Source organism: Hemicordylus capensis, chromosome 4 (assembly GCF_027244095.1).
Source record: "Hemicordylus capensis ecotype Gifberg chromosome 4, rHemCap1.1.pri, whole genome shotgun sequence".
NCBI classification, from domain to species: Eukaryota; Metazoa; Chordata; class Lepidosauria; order Squamata; family Cordylidae; genus Hemicordylus; species Hemicordylus capensis.
The window spans coordinates 209,552,313-209,572,596 of NC_069660.1; the positions used below are offsets into that span (position 1 = coordinate 209,552,313).

General features: G+C 41.5%; 1 protein-coding gene and 1 long non-coding RNA gene across 2 annotated transcripts in view; one reads left to right on the forward strand and one right to left on the reverse strand.

Annotated features, from left to right (window-relative positions):
• The window catches only part of RIOK1 (RIO kinase 1), a 44,964-nt gene extending 25,035 nt beyond the window's left edge, over window positions 1-19,929 (forward strand). The window contains exons 11-18 of the mRNA XM_053244405.1: window positions 754-891; window positions 2,261-2,364; window positions 3,683-3,789; window positions 4,485-4,550; window positions 6,666-6,785; window positions 8,238-8,291; window positions 10,946-11,092; window positions 18,532-19,929. Coding sequence (XP_053100380.1) covers window positions 754-891; window positions 2,261-2,364; window positions 3,683-3,789; window positions 4,485-4,550; window positions 6,666-6,785; window positions 8,238-8,291; window positions 10,946-11,092; window positions 18,532-18,642 — 847 coding nt within the window. The 3' untranslated portion in view covers window positions 18,643-19,929. The remainder of the gene's footprint in view (window positions 1-753; window positions 892-2,260; window positions 2,365-3,682; window positions 3,790-4,484; window positions 4,551-6,665; window positions 6,786-8,237; window positions 8,292-10,945; window positions 11,093-18,531) is intronic.
• Window positions 14,345-18,536, reverse strand: LOC128322678 (uncharacterized). Its single transcript, XR_008305878.1, has 3 exons — window positions 18,237-18,536; window positions 17,668-17,743; window positions 14,345-14,815 (listed from the first exon to the last, which is right to left on the reverse strand). It is a non-coding gene; the product is annotated as an uncharacterized LOC128322678 (long non-coding RNA).
• Window positions 19,930-20,284: the final 355 nt, after the last annotated feature.

Here is a 20,284-nt window from a genome sequence, read left to right on the forward strand (position 1 = left end):
CCATCTCTGGCAATTTTTTAAAAAAACACCTGAAAACCCATCTTTTCGCCCAAGCTTTCTCAACTTTTAAAAATTCTTTGTTTTAATTTTATGGTGGTTTTTAAATTGTTGCATTGTTTTAACTTTTATATGTGTGTTAACTGTTTTTATGTTAACCGCCCAGAGACGAAAGTTTGGGTGGTATAGAAGTTTTATGAATTAAAAAATAAAATAAAATAAAATGTGATTATTATGTTTAGAATTTTATCTTAAAAAATAATCATTTAAACCTTTGCCTGAATATATTCCGGTGTAAAAAGGAGTGATTCAGCTAATTTCAGTGGCAAGATTGTGGGTGCAAAATTTGGTATCTGTAGGCCATTGGGAAGTATGACTTTATTTTTGCACAAGCAATGCCACAAACAAACTCTTCAGAATATTATAATATTGCCCTTTTTCCAAGAAGCTCATGATGGCACACACTATCTCCTCTCCCATCCCCAATTTTTCACCTGCCAACAATTCAGTGAGGTCAGTTAGGCCAAGGCATGGTGATTATTCCAAGAGTCATGCAGAGAGCTTTGTGGCCAAGTGGGGATAGTCGAACACCCTGGCTTGTATTAAGTGGGAATTCTTTCAGTTCTGTTTCCTGCGCTCCATACTGAATCCAAGTGGGTACAGTATTAAAGAAGGGAAGGGTTGCTTGTGATATATTGACTGTTGGTTTTCCAATTCCCGCCCCCCACCCACCCTTCTCCTTTTGTTTAATCCCAGGCCTGCTCCTTTATTGAAAAATGCCCAGCTATCAGATTCAAAGGCTCGGGAGTTGTATCTGCAAGTCATCCACTACATGAGAAGAATGTACCAGGATGCCAGGCTTGTTCATGCAGATCTCAGTGAATTTAATATTCTGTATGTTTTCCAGATCTTAGCATTGATACTAATGCATAATGTATAAAAGTTGTGGGTACAGCTCTGCCTTCAAGGAAGGATGTTCTCCTCTTGGCATCACAGTTTGTGAATTTGCAAGACTTTCTGTGCCGCTGTTGCCTGAGTTTACTTTTAGAGTTAGTACAGCTTTCAAAAAACAATAAAGGGTAGTAGCTTAAGAACTTCTTCCATTCATGCAAAGGCAGTGGGGGCGGGTGGGGGCACAGTACCTGATTTTTGTGGGGGGGGGAGAGCTTAGAGGGACTGGTGAATATCGCCCCTCCGCTCTTCCGTGCACAAAATTTATTGCACAAATGTTAGATGTTTTGGGAATATAACCCATTAACCTTAATTTATCTTACAAAATGAATAGGTCTGGCAGGAGATAGAATTAGACCTCTTACCCACCTGAGATGGTGCTAATTGTCTCTGTTCAGTCCAACATGACACCTCTCCCAGTGGCTGTTGCTGGTGTCTGTCTTCTGTTTATTTTTAAGTTGCAAGCCTTTTTGAGACAGGGAACCATCTTTTCTTTTCTTTTGTTCTGCAAACCATTCTGAGAGCTTTTTTTGATAGGCACTTTTTTAAAAATGTGTACATATTCTAGATAATTATCATTGTTGGCATTAAAATAATAATTTTCCGGTGTTCACAGTGTTTAATTTATATAATCTCAGTAATTTTAAAGATAGCACTGCCAGGTAGGCCAGAGGGTGGCAGCTAAGGTTAAAAATTAGTGGCTTCCATAGGGCCACCAGTTAAGTTCATGGTTTAAGTGAGACCAGGGACTTCACAACTCGGCTCTTAGCCACTATGCTATAACAGCTCAGATGAGGAAGTGAGGTAGGTTCTTAGAATTCGTGTATGGAGAGGCATTCTTCAGTGGCTAGTCGAAACTGAAGAATTACAAACCCTCATATTTCCACAGTTTTCTTAAGTAAAATCCTTGATCCTTGTGAGTCCACATCAAGCTATCTGCCCATGGATTTCAGAGTTGCCTGCTCAATAGGATGTGCTCCCAACCACTTCCTCCACTGTTTCTCCCTTGTCATGCAGACCAGCATTTGTAGGTTAGTGATTAAGGACAGCCTAAAACAAATTGATCAGCTTTTGACTGGTCTCTGAGTTCTGACTTTCCCCCTTAATTTCCTTGCCAGCCCTCTTTAAGATGTATGTCATAATAGCATTGTTTCACATAAGTGCTCTACTTTACAAAATGTCACTGTTCAGGCCCACAGCCCTCCAGATTTCCTCCCTCAGATGGTAGGATGTTCTCTATAAAAAGTTTATGCTTCAGAAATAAAAATAAATAAGGATTTTCTTTTCCCTCCCCCTTTTCCTTTTTATCTAGGTATCACAGTGGGGAGGTGTGTATCATAGATGTGTCCCAGGCTGTGGAACACGACCATCCACATGCTTTAGAATTCCTGAGGAAAGACTGTGCCAACATCAATGGTGAGCAATGGTCCCTGTAACAGGGATTCCTAGATGTTGTTGACTGCAACTTTCAGTGCTCTTTGGCTGGGACTATGGGAGTTGCAGTCAACAGCATCTAGGAATCCCTGTTACAGGGAGCACTGATGGTGAGTGGAATGTGGTTCATCTTAGCTGCTTAATATCTCATTTGAACCAGTCTTAACCTGTGGTTTACATTTGTGGTTGGCTTTTTTGGGGGAACAGTTGCCAGTGAGGATTTCTTCAGGCTAGTTCTTGAGGAAAATGCAAATGGGACATTGAAGGCTATGGGTCCATATCCCACATGCTCCTAGGCAATTATCTGGTGATAACAGTGCTAACACAATTTGGTATGTCAGTTTTTGTACAAATATGGACTGTCAGCAGCAAATAGATTTCAGTCCAGTTCAAATCTGCATTCTTTTGGTTTCCGGGTTAGCTACCAAGTGAAGCTGCTCAAATGTAGAAATTGCAATTTCAGGACTAAAATATAGAATTTGAAATTACAGAATTAATAATCTTGACTATTTCAAATGATGTTTCAGTTTAGTTGTGCTTGGAAGTTGGGTTGCTTGAACATGGACTACCTAGGAAAACACTCTTTTAAAAAAATCTTTAATCATAGGCATTTTTCTTACATTTTTAATTGAATAAAACAAACCTCAATGGATAGGATGTAATTTAGAATAACAGAGAGATATCAGTTAGACAAATGTCAAGGGAAGAAATTGGAATAACCTGTAATAGAAAAGGTATAAGAAAAGAATTTGTGTCAGTGTATAAAAGGATTGAGTAGTAAATATATATCCTGTGACTGCTAAGGCATAATTGAAGAAAATCTGAGTGGCTGACATCCAGGGGGGAAAAAGGTTCTCATGCATGCACACCAGAGTAGATGTTGTGTTTTTTGAGGGTGGGTGGGTGGGTAATATCCCTTTTCTTCTGCAGCCCATCATTCCTCTTGAAAATACATCCCTGGTGGTCCTGCACCTCATGGGCATATTTTCATGAGACACAGTGGGCTGCAGTGGGAAGGAAAGGTTAAAAAAAAAATCCAAGTCCTGTCATGCATCCAAAGACATTAGTTTGGATGTCAGCCACTGATTTTTTTTTTTTTTTTTATTTCCAGTTAGCTGAATTAACATTCTTGGAGAACCTTTGATTCTCCATCTTGAGCGCTGCCCAATAATGGAGTTCCATAAGTCTTCTGTTAGTGTTTACAAGAATTCAGACCCACACACTGTATTATTTGTTGTGGCTTTTGCAGGGAAAGATAGTCTAAAATCATAGCATCATTTGTTTCTGTCCGCCCTGGCAGATTTTTTCCGGAAGTACGATGTTGCAGTGATGACAGTGAGAGAGCTCTTTGAGTTTGTCACAGATCCATCTATTACAAGTGAGAACATGGATGCTTATCTAGAAAAGGTAAGATACTTGGAGGTATTGCTTCTGTGGGAAAGTATTAGAAGTAAAGATTTGGATCTAATGCACTTGCAACACTCCTTTATAAATGGAAACAAAAGTATTTGGTGCTTGTGTGTGACAGTGTGTCTGTCCTCGTGAGATTTTGTATATGATGTTATAAACAACGATAAACATCATAACAAACATGCATTGATATGAATAGTGTTTCCATATAGTTTTTAGCCTCCTTTTAATGCAATGTGCATGAAACTGGTTATTCCCACTCTTGGTTCTAGTAATCTATATCGTACTTTTTCTTCTTCTTCTTCTTCTTTTTTGAGCCAACCCCACTCCCTTTTGCCTGCCTGGCTTGCCACTAAAGCAGTGTCACTAAATTGTAAAGTGTGGTGTGGACCAGTCCACCCACAATCTGCCATTCTGGTGACCCTCAGGTTCTGCATGTGGTGCTGCTCACTGGACACCTGGCTTCCAGCTATCCAGTTGTAGTCTCAAGGAAGGGACAATAGTGATGGAACAAAGAGACCAGTTTCTGAAGGCTCTTGCAGGCCTGGCATGGCCTTTAAATCACCTGTGGAGAATCAAGCCACTAAAGAAAGCACCAGCAAAGAAAATACAGGGAAGAGTGGCTAGCTAGATGGCTCTTTCTGAAGGCTCTTCTGTTACCAAGGGTTAACATCTTGAATTATATCTGGTAGGCAATGGAAATAGCATCTGAGAGAACAGAGGAAGAAAGGTCCAATCAAGATAACGTAGATGAAGAGGTAAAACAGAATCTTGACCTATTCCCCACCCCCACCCCATATCCTTCACAACTCTGTTTGAATAGTCATGGAAATGTTTCTCAATCCTTTGGACCACACTGTGTGTACAAAACAGATATTTGTACAGAGTCTAAGAACCTATAGCATGACTTCCTTTGCAATCTTTATACTGTTAACATAGTTCCTGTAATCCATTGGTACTCCACTGTGTCTCATTTCTCTAATCAAATAATCTCATTTTTTTGATATATAAAGATTAGTAGGATACAGTGCAGAATCTTTGTGTACAGGTGGCCCTTGTTATTTGTGGGGTTCCATTCTTGCCCATAGGTGCAAATAATGAAATCTTGAGTCTGTGGGAATTGGGGGGTTAGGTTCCTAGCCCACCCACTCACCCTTGCAAAAGGCCCCAAAAAGCAAGTGGGGCAGAAATTAGAGAAGAAAAGGACAGTACCTTATTCTCTAGGTCTCCAGCAATGCCTTCCCAGACCCCCAAAACAGTCGAATAGTCGGCAAAAAAAAAAAAAGAGCCACAAAATGATTCTCTGCTGGAAAGTGGCAGCCGGAAATGACATTGGAGGTCATTTCCGGTCACTCAAAACCATGGATAGGTAAATTTTGCCTATTTTTTTCTACCCACAGATAATGAAACAGATTCTTTGAGACCCAGTCGCAGATACTGTACGTGAAACCGTGGATACAGAGTCAATGGATAACAAGGGCCATCTGTCATTTATCTGAGAATAGATTTTACTCCCAGAAAATTGTGTTTCTCTTCTGTGCTTACAGGTCCTGATTTTTGTGTTGCTTTTAGCTCTAGCAAACATTATTTCTCTTTGTGGGTGTAGGAACTAGCTTTTCTTTAAGGTAGAACCGTTACCTGGTTTACACAGTATTTTTTTTCTTCTACCCCCTGATTGGTTCCAACCATCCTGAATGACACATGTATAGTGTATGAACCAGATGATTACAGATAAAGCCAGCAACAATTCCTTCATTCATGATGGCTGTAAAAAATTGCCACAATCACCTAGTTCATGTTACATTTGTTCATACAGGTGTGGTTGGATCTCCCAAAACTTTTTAAATACTTAAATGGAGATGTGGCTGGGTGTTGCTAGAAGAGAGTGCAGGATCCTCTGCTATTCCTAATGTAAAGTGAACAGGAAGCTTACCTGGCAGGAATTATTGCTGTACCAGAAGAGAGATTATATGGATAACTTCATGTTTGATCTAAGATCGTAAATAAACAACTAAACTAAACTAATGGATAACTTCAATATAATCCAGCTTTGTGGAAACTTTGGTTGCTACATTGCTTAGTTTCTTATTTTGATAATGTGTTTCATGGAACCTTCAATAGAGATAACGTTTTGCTTTTATTTGCAACATTACAATCCAGCTCCCTAGAGGAGCCTCAATAGTTATTTTGGTCTGCACTTTTGTGCTTACTTCCTTAATACCAGATGCTCATGTCAGGTATGAGCAATGCCAAAATATTTGTATAAATCAGACACTGAAAATGGGTTATACATGTTTGTTTTTCTTTCACCTATTTGTAGAAATCTTTTGCTAAAACAGTGATTTGGGTTTTCCAGAAAAATGAATTTCCTCATTTGCATAAAATGTGTATAAGATCCCCCCCCTCAAAATTTTACTGTACAGATTTTCCTGAAGCTCCAACATGATTTTCCATGGTTTGACCTATATATATTTAATTTTAAAAACTCTTTTAAAAATATACCATGTCAATCATACATACTGCATAAATATTTCAGAGCTTTTTAAGTTGCCAAGTAGCTGGAATGAAATACTTGATTTGTCGGGGTGGGGATCATTTTAATGTGGTCTTAATTTTATATTCCAAACAAATTCAAAGTTGAATTAGAAATTTTGTATATGTTTTTATAAATATACAGCGTTTACATTTATACATTCCACTAATACATCAATGAGAAAATTTCCACACAGAAAAATTTGGTAGTGGAACATTTTCCTCTCCACATCACTGATGTTTAAAATAATTACTATGATTTAAAAAGTTGAGGAAATGTGACTAAAGCATTGATATTATGGAACTGATAAAATCATTGTGTGGTTATTTCACCTTGTTAGGTGTTTAAGAGAGCCTATATTCCAAGAACCCTGACTGAAGTTAAAAACTATGAGAGAGATGTGGACATAATGATGAAGCTGAAGGAAGAAGATACAGCCTTAAATGTGCAGCAAGATAATGTAAGTAACCTTGAACTATGTGTTGTTTCATTTCACCACTTCTTGTACCTGAAGAGATACTGTAAAAAAGTGAAGGTAGGGTTTGCCTTGTGAATGACTCACTGCCATTAGATATCCTCAAACATACTATGACTTTTCCGTGGTGGCAGCAATTCATTGAAAGCATGAGGCTTGCTGTCAACAAATTGCTCATAGAGGTGCTTATTCTCTTTAAAAAGAAAGGAAAAAAAACTTTGGTTCCCCCACCAGCTAACTATCTTAAAACAGCAACACTGTTTGCAGTGATTCTAGTAAGCCAATGTGATAGCCTTCTTCAAGGAAAGCACTGCCCTTGCCCTGTTAAAATACCTGTGAAAAAATCCAGTCTCAGAAAAAGTTCAAAAGCCAGAAATCCACTTTTGTTAAATGAATTATCATTATGTGTAGAAATGGGAACATATAATGTAATCCCTGCTTTCCATATCAGCTGAACTAAAGTAGTGGCATTGCTACAGTGCAATGTTTCAGTTAGTGAAATCAAAGTTCAGATTGCTGCTTGGTTGTGAAATTCACTAGGTATCTTAGGTAAGTCCCTCTCTTTCATTGAATCTGCATCACAGGGTTGTTGTGAAGGTAAAATGTGGGCTGATTCAAATCTTGCCTTGCCCACAAACTTACTGGATAACCTTAGGCAGTCAACTATTGTTTCTGTTTTTACATCTCTTCTGAAATATCGGGATGATAATACTGACGTACCTGGTAGGGTTGTTGTAAGAATTACTGAGATAATGATTGTGAAGCACTCTGAATAGTTGAAATAGTCCCTTGGCATGGTTTTAGGGCACATGATTCAATAAGCTTACTGAAGTTAAGAAGATCTGTGTTTGGTTAGAACCTGGATGATTGATCACCTAGGAATCCCATGTACAGGTGGATCTCGCTATACGCAAATTCGTTATCCACAGTTTCGCATATCCGCGGTTGGGTAATTGGGAAAATTCACCAAAAAGGGGGTTAATTTTGCATATCCGCAGTTTAGAGTCAGCTGGAAATAACCTTGGAGGTCATTTTTGGCCGTCATTTTGTAAAAGGGAGCCATTTTGTGGTTCATTTAATTTTTTAAAAACTGTGTGTCCCTCCACCCTGTGAAAAATGATGGACAAAGAAAAGAATTTGGAATTCTGGGGGACATTGCTGTATCGTTGGAGGAGGCCCACAGAGCACAGTAGGCACTTTATTTTGCCCTTTATTTTTTGGCCGTTTTTCGACCCTCTGGGAACCTAACCCCCCAGTTCCCATAGACACAATGTCTCATTATTTGGTGTTTCATTACAGTTGTAGGCAAGGAATGGAGCCCCCACAAATAATGAGGTATGCCTGTATGCTGCTTTGAGCTCCTTGATGGAAGAAAGTGGGCTATAAATGTAGCAAATGATGTTTATTTTATTCCTTTTTTTTTTTTTTTTGGTACAGATTCTCTACCAGACTGTGACGGGGTTAAAGAAGGATTTATCAGGTGTTCAGAAGGTAAGATAGCAATATCTTTTGGACTATATTCTTCAGTAATATTATATGCAAAATCTTAATAAATAGCACTTAGGGATAACAGGCAAGATCCCTCTGTAGCCTCTTGTAAAATTACATTTACTTTGCATATATTAAATCTGGAATAATATATATTTTTTTAATTTTACATTTTATATCCCGTTCTTCCTCCAAGAAGCCCAGAGCAGTGTACTACATACTTAGGTTTCTCCTCACAACAACAACCCTTTGAAGTAGGTTGGGCTGAGAGAGAGTGACTGGCCCAGAGTTACCCAGCTAGTTTCATGGCTGAATGGGGATTTGAACTCGGGTCTCCCCGGTCCTAGTCTGGCACTCTAGCCACTACACCACGCTGGCTCCATCAGACTGATTATCATATTATGTGAAATGAGAGGCTCAATTCAGGCATCCTGTCAAACCATAGCTTGTGCAATCATAATTTAGAACCTAAACCACGGTTTACAGCTGCTTGTTTGCTTTTAGTTGCCCCTTCTCTCATCTTCATAAATTCACTCCTGTAGCCATAGTGCAGCAGCTTCTGGAAATGGAGTTATGGCCCCCAATATGATTTGTCAAAACAGACATTACACCAAACCATTGTTTGCCATGGCAAACTCCCTTCTGAGAAATGATGTTCACCGAACATGTTCGCTGAAACTATGTTGTTGTGTGGGCGGCTGATCCAGCCGCCCAGGGCAAGCTCCCTGCTGATTGATTCTGATTTTCCATATACGCTCATTTCCCATATGCTTTACAAGAAACTCCTTACTACATCAGATCTGCACCTGCAGCCTTCAGACATCCACCCATGGGGATATGGAGGGTCCCCTATTGCCATAAATGGGTACTTCATGGCTGTCCTGGAATACAAGAGATGTACTGTAGAAGGGAAAGTGTATGTGTCACAAAACGGAGTCCCAATATTGGGCAGGAAACAAAAGAAAGATCTACAGATAATGTTAGATCCAAATAGCATGGAACCCGTATTACAGATGATGGAGCATCCATATGCTGCTATGATTGCTGATTTCCTGGACTTTTTGCTAATACTCCTGGCACTGCCATTATTTCAAACATAAAATTTGGATGAAGGCAAATGCAATACCTGCACAAGATAAAGTGAGGGACATACCCATAGCATTGCACTAACCACTTAAAGAGGACCTCAAAACTACAGCATGCTGACATCACAGTCTGTTGATTCATCAGAATGGGTCTCTCTCATTGTTCTTGTGTACTCAAACAGTACACTTCCAATGTGCATAGATTTAATTGTTTCTGATACTGGTTTTATCTGACAATCATAAACCACAGCTGGTCAGTTCAGATCCAGTCGGGACAGTAATCTAAGCCATGGTTTAGATTATCACAAGTGAGCCCCAGTGAGGCTTGGGAGGAGGTTGAAAGCTTCCACTTTTAGTTTTGAATGAGCCACAGTTTCCCATGTATGTCAAGATCTGGGGAACATGTTCTAACAATGCTTAGTTCAAACAAATCAGGGTGAGACCGTGATTTCAGATCCTGGTGTTTAAACTAACACATTTAGAACAAAGTTTCCTGAGTTTGATGTAATGCAAACTGCAGTTTATTCGCTCTTTGGATTTAATCCCCTTGCATGTAAAGGAGGGGGACGGAGGAGCACTCAGGTCCAAAGCTCACCAGTCTGTTGTTTTTCATCCTTGCAAACTGTAGCTTGGCATAACATCTGAACTGAACCATAGAATTGGAAGAAACACTTGTGGGTTGTCTAGTCTAGCTCAGTGCAATTTAAGGCAAAATTACCTCAGCCATACCTTCCAGTCTTCACTAGGCAAATTGTTTCATTGCCCAATTGTTCTTACAGTTAGAAACATTTTTCCTCATATCCAACTTAAGTCTGCTTTTTTGCCAGTGAAATCAAATTGCTTCCTGTCTTTACCTCTCACACTCTGATAAGCAGTTCTCCCTCTTTTCATAATAGTTGTTTAGATCATTGGAAACTGCTGTCCTTACCGTCATTCCCTTCCCCAGTCTAAACATGCTTCATTCTTCCGTTTTTTCTCATGAGCATTTGACGCACATGACACCTTGAATGCTTAGTTCGCACATGTATGTTCATCACCTGCTGAATCTGAACAGGCTACACAGAAAAGCATTGAAGGACATCCAAACTTTTGGCACAGTGGTGTGGAAGCTCTTTCGACAGCTTCTGCTGATGCCACTGTGCCAAAAATTTGGATGCCACTCATTGCCTTAAATCCAGTGTGAGGCAATATACAGTTTTTAGCTGTGTTGTTAGATCTGTGATTGTTCGTTCATACATACAAGTCATCCCTTAATGTTCCAGCCATCAAATGGAAGAATGTGAATATTTTTGAACCAGTCTTTATGGGTTAGATTACAGAACAGTAGACTAAGCTGACGGAAAAGGATGGCAAGCAAGTATTATAAAGAGGAGGCTCACCTTGCTAAGCTGGCTACTGCAGGAAGGGAGTAAACAACTGAATACAAGTAGAACCAAAAAAGGATGCTCCAAAAGCAAATAAAAAATAAAAAAATGCTTTACTGCAAGGCAGGCATATATTTAGTTAAATACTTTTTTAATTGGCACTGTGAAATCCAGTTGCGGAGCACATGATTTCATTTTTGTTTCTCAGGTGCCTGCTCTCCTTGATAATAAAGAGGAGACAGAATCGGATTCCGATGAGGAAGGCAATTCTGACAACTCTGAATTTGGCTGTAGAGAACAGGAGGAATCTGTGCATCCTAAAGATCGACCTGCAGAGACTGGCGTGGATAAAAAGGTTAGTTGGTCAGCTGTCCTCAGCCGGGGGCACCCTGAAGGTAATCATGTCCAAGAGGGAAACAAAATGTGATTTTCCCCTCCCAAGGCGATGTATGTAAGTTCTCCCACATCCCTGGCGCAGGGAGTACCCGTTTTCCATACCTAGCAGGACTGATAACTACCAATGTTTCCCACAGTAATACAGTGGTCCCTCGACTTACGAAGATAATCCAATCCGAACGCACGTTCGTAGGTCGGAATTTTCGTAAGTCGAAAAGCGCATCCACGGAGGTCCGGAACACTCGTAAGTCGAGGAAACCGCATCTAAAAATTCGTAGGTCGAGGAAGCCGCATCTAAACCGGCAACGACTTCTGGTATTTTTTGTCGTTCGTATGTCGAAACATTCGGATGTCGAGTGCTTCGTAAGTCGAGGGACCACTGTATTAATTTCTGTCAACCAGGATTTCTCAGTGTCATCAGTGGAGGCAGAAAACATTGAATGTGTTGTTTATGTTGTCCTGTAAGAACAAAATAGCACCAGTACAACCCTTCATCACTAGAGGCAACTGATCCTATTGATTCCTTGCCAGTGAAACAGAAACTATGCATGGTGACTCTGGTATAGAAGCTAGCAAGTAAAGTGCAGTGTTCAAGAGGCCTTGCTTCAGATAGCCCTAGTCCCACTATTTCTCAGTACTAAGAATCGTAACACTGGCCTGCCTGAAAAAGTTATGACTATAAATGTATTAGGCTACCTCCCAATTTTGGGTTCCTAGATGTGGTTGGACTACAACTTCCATCATGCCCCATTACAATGTCCAAAGACCACTTTGGCTACGGATGATGGGAATTGTAGTCCAGCAACTTCTTGGGCCTCAAAGTTGGGAACTCCTAGTCTAATATAGATTTTAATTGTAAACTACCCAGAGACGCATATTTTGGGTGGTATAGAAATGTTTTGAATAAATAAATAATGAATGACTGATCGGGGTTCCCCAGAAAGAACTGGTGCATAATTTGGGAGCTGTCCTGATCCCAAAACTCCCTCTGGTTCCTCAGATTGAGGCAGCGGCCAGGAGTGCTTTCTATCAGTTTAGGCTGATATGCCAGCTACATCTTTTTCTGGAGGTAAAACAACCGCAAAACAGTGGGACATATGCTGGTTACCTCTAGGCTAGACTGCTATAATGGCTCTATGTGGGGCTGCCTTTGTATGTAGTTCAGAAACTGCAGTTGGTGTGGAATGCAGCTGCCAGTTTGGTCTCTGGGGTTTCCCTGAAGAGACCATATCACACCAATTTTACAAGAACTGCACTATGATTGCCAGTATATTTCCGATTGCCAGTGTTTCTGAGCAAAATACAAAGTGCTGGTTATTGCCTCTCAAGCTCTCAACACCTGGGGCTTTTTAGTTTAGAAAAAAGACAACTGCGGGGAGACATGATAGAGGTCTATAAAATCAGGCATGGCATGGAGAAAGTGGAGAGAGAGAGATTCTTTTCCCTCTCACACAACACTAGAAGCAGCGGTCACTCCATGAAATTGATTGCCAGGAGGTCTAGGACCAACAAACGGAAGTACTTTTTCACACAACGCGTGATCCACTTGTGGAACTCTCTGCCACAGGATGTGGTGACAGCCGACAACCTGGATGGCTTTAAGAGGGGTTTGGATGACTTCATGGAGGAGAGGTCTATCAACGGCTACTAGTCGGAGGGCTGTGGGCCACCTCCAGCCTCGGGGGCGGGGTGCCTCTGAGTACTAGTTGCGGGGGAGCAATGGCAGGAGAGAGGGCACGCCTTCAACTCCTGTCTGTGGCTTCCAGTGGCATCTGGTGGGCTGCTGTGTGAAACAGGATGCTGGACTAGATGGGCCTTGAGCCTGATCCAGCTGGGCTGTTCTTATGTTCTTATGACTTGGCTCCAGGGTATTTAAGAGAGCACCTTCTTTGCCTGCGCTTTTTGAGATCACACGGGGAGTTTCCTTCCCTGGGCGGATCGCCCACCCAGACGAGCTCGCCCGGCAGCTCTGGGGCCGGGGCCGGGATGCACCGCTGCAGGTGTGTGGTGCATTACGGGGATCCCCCCTCCTGCCCAGAGTGTGACAGCCACTGTGTGCAAGCAGCTACGGCTGGTATGTGATTAGAGAAATGTGGTTAAGGGAGCACTTGTGGGTTTGCCGCCATGTAGCCTCCAGGATCGGGCCTGATCCTGGTGCTTCACACAAGCGGGCAAAACTGGGCTGGGCTTCCTTAGCCTGGTTTTGCATGCTTGTGTGGCTAGCCTCTATGTGTGGCCACTGTGAAAAAGGCCAATTCCATGCTTGGAATCGGGGAGGGGTTGAAAATAAAACTGCTAATAGAATGCCCTGTGGTGCGGCCCCATTTGCAGTACTGTGTACAATTCTGGTCACTATACCTAAAAAAGGATATTACAGAACTGGCAGAAGAGGGCAACCAAGATTATCGTAGGCCTAGAGTACCTTCCTTACTAGGTAAGGCTACAACACCTGGGGCTTTTTCGTTTAGAAGGGGCCTGGAGTACCTTCCTTATGAGGCAAGGCTACAGCGTCTGGGGCTATTTAGTTTAGGAAAAGAGGTGACTACAGGGAGACATGATAGAGGTCTATACAATTATGCATGGTGTGGGGAGAGAGGAATTTTCCCCACTCACACATAACACTAGAACTAGGGGTCATCCCATGAAACTGATTCCCAAGAAATTTAGGACTGACAAAAGGAAGTATTTTTTCACACAACGCATGATTAACCTATTGAATTCTTTGGCACAAGGTGAGGTGACAGCCGCCAGCCTGGATGGCTTTAAGAAGGGCTTAGATAAATTCATGGAGGACAAGTCTATCAGTGGCTACTAATCTGAGGGCTATAGGCCACCTCCAGCCTCAGAGGCAAAATGCCTCTGAATACCAGTTGCAGGGGAGCAAAAGCAGGAGAAAAGGCATGCCTTCTGCTCTTGCCTGTGGGTTTCCCAGAGGCAACTGGTGGGCCACTGTGTGAAACAGGATGCTGGACTAGATAGACCTTGGGCCTGATCCAGCAGGACTGTTGTTATGTGGCTGCCCCAAGGCTTTGGAATGTGCTCCCTGTCAATATTTAAACTTCCCCATCTCTGGCTGGCTTTAAAAAAAAAACCCTGAAGACACACCTATTTGCTCAGGCCTTTCACTAAAACTATTTTAAAATGTTTTTGTTACAATCAATGATTTTAAAATTGTTTTAGTTGCGTTTATTGAGTTTTAAGCTGTGTACACCGCCATGAGACTCGGTTGTTAGGCATTCTATAAATGCAATAAATAACAGCATGCAACTGTGTTCATATGGGGTTTTAATGAGCCCCACTCCTTTAGTTCCCTCACTGATACATTTCTTGACAGCACCTTGGACGAAGGTCCCTCCCTCATCCTCATTTTGTGTGAATTAAATGACACATCGTAGTAACAGATTGATGGCACTGTGTAAATAAGAAATATTTCTTATTATAATTGTCCTTGCTATTTCATAACATAACTCAGGTGATCTGGATCCTAATCCGTTGCATTCATAATGAAATGGGTTCTGCACCTGTGCAGAGACCTCGCAGGTAGACTAACTAGCTCCTCGAGACGCCCACTCTGCCCTGCACGTGCTCTGTTTTCTCGTAAACGGCAGTTGGGGGCGTTACATCCTCAGTTTCTGTTTGACCGCCAAAGCGTCTATACCTTGGTATTGGCTCCTCGGTTTAACTGAAATAAGAAAAAGAAAATTTAGGATTGAACTTTGGACTATTGACCTCAGGACTTCTTTTGACTATCCTTGCTTTACAATTTTACTACAAAGAATAAAAATGGACTTTGAGAGACGTGGTGAGGAGTTTGGACGGACACGGTGGGTGTTTGCCCCACCCACGCCTAAATATGGAGACAAAAACAACATTTAAGAGATGTGTGGGATGCTGCGCTAAGATGCTGTCTACGGACCACCAGGATTTGTGTTTGCTGTGTCTTGGTGAGCAACACAGTACAGCAACTTGTAAAATTTGTTGCTCATTCTCTGAACAAACATTGAAAAATAGAGCGCTCCGCCTATGAGTGGCACTATATGACGAGTTGCTGTGGCCGCCAACTCCGAGACCAAGCCACTCTTCGACGTCAGGAATTACTTCAAGCTCATTACCAAGCTCAATGTCTAGCCCCCACGGAGCTGCAACAGAGCAGCCTAAAACCGTGGCGTCAGAGCCTGTCTTCAAGAAGCCAAAAGAAGTATCAACGAAGACTCACAGGCATAAGGGGGAAAAGCGGAGACGCGACTCAGAGGAGGAGAACGCTTCACCGCCCTCAAAGAGGTACTGCAGTAAAGTGGCTAGCGGAACTCCATCTCCGACACTGCTGCAAGATTGTAGCTTGGCATGGGAGTCGGAGAAGTCCTTGTTGACATTAGAGTTTGTTTGTCTGTTTATTTATTTATTACACTTTTATACCGCTCCAAACTCATGTCTCTGGGCGGTTCACAATGATAAAACAGTTAAAAACATATATAAAAACACATAAACAATTAAAAACTAACAATTTAAAAAGCAATCACAGAATTAAAAACCTATACCTTATCAAGAAGCTGAAAAAGCCTGAGTAAAAAGATGGATTTTTAAATATTTTTTAAATATTTAAAAGTTCTGCTTCAAAGGGTTCAATACCGAAGACGTCGATGTCGATATCCATGCCAAAGCTCTCGACATCGGTATCCTTGCCAAAGGGCTTGATACCGAAGATATCGATGTCGACACCCTATGTTTCTGAGGGTTCAGCATTGATGTCGACGACCTGCGGTACCAACAACTCAACATTGACAACAGCATCGACGTCGGCATCAGTATTGAATGCACCAGCGAAGCCTGCTATGACATCGAGAAGGCATCTCCTTTTCTCCCCAGCACAAATCCCAGTGCTGTCTCCTTCTACTCCCCAAAGGAGCAACGCAACAAGTGGAGAGATATATAAGGGACATATAGTGACAGAATATGACCAGGATGAGGGGTTCTCACTGGATCAAGACAAGACAAATTCACTGTTGGAACTATTAGACTCCACATCTAGCACACCGTTGGGGTCGACATTTCAAGGCTTTCTAAGTAGTGGCCTTGATGTGGGTCAAGAAGTTGACAATGCTCCAGCAGCACCTCCAAGAACCCCATCAGTATCTCCTCTGCAGGGAACAAGGCCACTCCGTATTTTGTTGCCATTACATACGTTTGAACAAGCACCAGTATAAATCATACCTGGTTTAACCAGGCCAAAAGCAACTCCTGTGCCAGTAACGGCTTCTAGTGTATCTTCGGCCTTCGTGCCTCTGACATGAAAGTCCCCTGATCAATATGCTCTTTCACAGGGACTCCATTTGCAACCACCTCAGCCAATTCACAGAGAGCTGACACACTCTTGCAGGTTTAGACAGGCATTACCAGAGGATTATGCTGATTACCTCTGTTGGAAGGCTCAGCAGGAACCTGTTCGCCAACCTGTTTTAGCAGCTACTGGAATGCAAGCTGCTGAAGCTTTTTCTGTGCAGACGGTCTCTGCTGCGTGTCAAACGCAGCAGTTTGTCAAACAGCAGCAGCATGTCAAACACAGTCAAACTTCAATACTCCCATATTGAAGGAGTTACACTGGCTGCCAATACTGTATGTTTCTGGGCAAAATACTAGGTGTTGGTCATAACCTATAAAGCCCTAAACATCTTGGGCCTTGGGTATTTAAGAGAACGTCTTCTCATTGAGATCATCAGGAGAGGTCCGTCTGCATTTGCCACCAACTTGTCTGGTGGCTACTCAGGGACGGGCCTTCTCCGTTGCTGCCCCAAGGCTTTAGAATGCTCTCCTTAGTGAAATAAGAGCCTACTCATCTCTGACAACTTTCAAAAAGTATTTAAAGATGCGTTTGTTCACCCAGGCTTTTAACTGATATTGTTTTGATTGTTTTAATGTTGTTTTTAGAATATTGTTTTAAATTTCTTGCTTTTAAATTTTTTGTTTTTGTTTTTAATTAATGTTTTACTTTTTAATCTTGTTGTAAACCGCCCAGAGATGTAAGGTTTGGGCCGTATAAAAATATGTTAAATAAATAAATAAATAAAACGCGGCCATTAGAACCATTGCAACCTTATGCGCTTTCCCCTGAGTTACTGCAGGTGCCAAAGGTTCCAGCAAAAGCACCAGGTAAGAGGAAGAGGAAATCAACTCCTCCGGTCCCGGGATGGAACAACTGTTACTTCATCCAAAGTGTAAACAATTCATGAAAGGACTCAACAATCTATATCCACCAATAAAGCAGCCTGTGGAACAGTGGAGCTTATCTTTAGTCTTGTCGTCATTAACAGAGGCTCCATTTGAACCAATGGAGACTGCAAGTTTGATGGTCACACTCAAAGTAGCATTCCTAATCGCTATCACCACATCTAAGCATGTAAGTGAGCTGACAGCTTTGAGGATGGACGTACTGTCCACCCAGTTCTACCCACACAAGGTGGTCATGCGACTAAATACAAACTTTCGCCCTAAGATTATTTTGGAATTTCATCTAAACCAGGAAATTGTCTTACCAACCTTCTTACAAAAACTGGAAACAGCCTTAGAAAGGGCACTACATTCTCTGGATGTCCGCCGGGCTTTCCTATATTATCTAGAGAGAACAAAGGCAATAAGAAGGACAAGAAAGCTATTTGTAGCATACAAGGGGAAGAACAAGGGTCTGGCAATATTGAGACAGAGGCTAGCTCATTGGTTAGTGCAGCTGATTATTTATGCCTACAAACAGTAGGGAGTAAGATCCTCCATGCACTATACGAGCACATTCAGCAAAGGCGTATGCTGCCTCGGCCACTCATTTGTCAGGAATTCAGATGGCTAATATCTGCTCAGCAGCAACGTGGTCATCTCAACAGCCATTTATCAAGCATTATGCCATTGGGTCTACTGTGCCCACCACCATGGAAAAAGCTGGCTAATCACCCATTTCATTATGAATGCAACGGATCACGATCCAGATAAATAAGTTGCTGTAACTCCTGTAACTCTTGATCTAGAAGTGATCCATTGTATTCATAAGACCCTCCAAGACCAACCCCGCAACAGTAAAAAAAAAGAAAGAAAAAATTAATAGAGAGGTTATTTACCAGTAACGAGACAGATCGTCAGGAACAGGCGGTCTGCAAGAAATTGAGGATGTAACACCCACAACTGCCGTTTGCAATGAAAGCATGGAGCACATGCAGGGCAGAGTAGGTGTCTCGAGGAGCTAGTTAGTCTACCCGCGAAGTCCGTGCACAGGCTCAGAACCCATTTCATTATGAGTACAACAGATCACTTCCAGATCAAGAGTTACAGGTGAGCAACCTGTTTTTGTGGCTCGGCTCAGTTTGTCACGTAGGCTTGCTTATTTCAAAATATGCTTCTCTGCCTTTTTTCCAGGAAAGAAAGAAGATGACCAAAGAAGCTCAGAGAGAGAAGAGAAAAAACAAGATCCCAAAGCATGTGAAGAAGCGAAAAGAGAAGACTGCAAAAACGAAAAAGGGCAAATAAATCATGGTTGCCATTTTAAAGCAGCATTAACCATTCACAACTTTAATGACTCACTATATTGGTAGCAAAATACTTTTACACCATTCTCCTCGGTGAATGTCAAAGAACATAGCTAACTTCAGTACAGTACTCTTGTGTCCTCATACATAGTCGATAGAACTACATTCATCAAAATGTTTTCTTGTGGATTTTTTTTTAAATTGAGATTTCTAAGACAGTTGGCCAGTCCAGGGGAATTCATACAGAATATATTCTACAATTAAGTGGTTGTATGAATGTTGTAATGGGTGTGCAAAGGCCTTTATTTTTTATGTTGAAACGCTATACTGAATTATTTACACAGATATATGTAAATAATATGTATGGTGATGTGCATATTTATTCTCATGATTTAAATAGTCAACTACATGGAAATGCTGCAGGTTGCCTGCACATATTTTCACAGGGGAAGGCCTTGCTTTTCTTATTTACATCTTTGTACCCTGATTAAAGTATTTCCTCAGAGGCCTCTCCTTATCCTTCACTGCTCACAGCACTGATGGGATGCCAGAAAGTTCGGGGGTGGGGGGGCAACAAGCTTACAAATAGGATCCTCCTCACTCTCAGCTCTGCCTGGATTCGTGCTCGCCTGGAGGCTGGAACGGACTGTGGAGAAGGGCAACAGTGCCCCTTGCATTATTAGCTCATTACTGCTGTTGGTCAACCAGGGAAGGACTCAGAAGGTGATCCAGTCTGCTAGTGTCAGATTCAACCTCTTGCTGCTTGATGGGAGAAGAACAGTAGTCCTATTGCCTGGACAACTAACAGCATACTTTCTTCTCTCTTTCCCCAATAGAGGTGTGTGTATACAATGACGCTTTTGTGAGTAAGAAAAATCTTCTGAGATAATTCTATTTTTGCCCCTTCTGCATCTTCATTGCCAACGTACTTGCTCCAATGTTAAAACTCAGTATTTCCATTTTCTAGATTTAAAAAAGGTTCTTGCAGCCTGAGGACATTGTACGTCAGAGCAATAATCCCCATTTGGATCCATTTGTGCAAGTGCAACATTTTGGTTTTTTAAAAGGCAGAAATTACTTTGGAAACCAAACATTGTTTTCTGTTTTCAGGCACACTTCTGCAAATTAGGTCTATTCAAATTGTATTAAGCTATGTTCGGTCTAAACAAATGCAAAGCAAAATGTAACTATATCGGATATTCATCTGGCTCAGCTGTTCAGAATAATATTTTATATCCTTTACTGATGGTGCCCTTCTGTTTTAAAATAAAATTGAACACATTCTGAATTACTTTGTGGGTTGATATTGAATGTTCATTAGGCAAATATTTAGAATGTTGCCCATTCCTGGAATGTTACTAAATACGTGGCACAAGATTCAGGGGATCTGGAAGTTCTATACCAACAAACTCTGAATTCTAACAGCTTGAACAGAACCCACTGATTGTTGTCTTGGTTTTACAAGAAAATTGAAGGAATATTGTCAAACTGCCACACTGTTCTCACTAGTGCAAACGTTTGGCACCAGGACTTGGCTGAGCCTAATGCCCACCATTTGTGGGTTTGGGTTTGTTTGGTAAAAAAAGGAGACACAGAATACAGCAGGGGGAGCGGTGATAATGCCATTAAAGTACAGGTTAGTC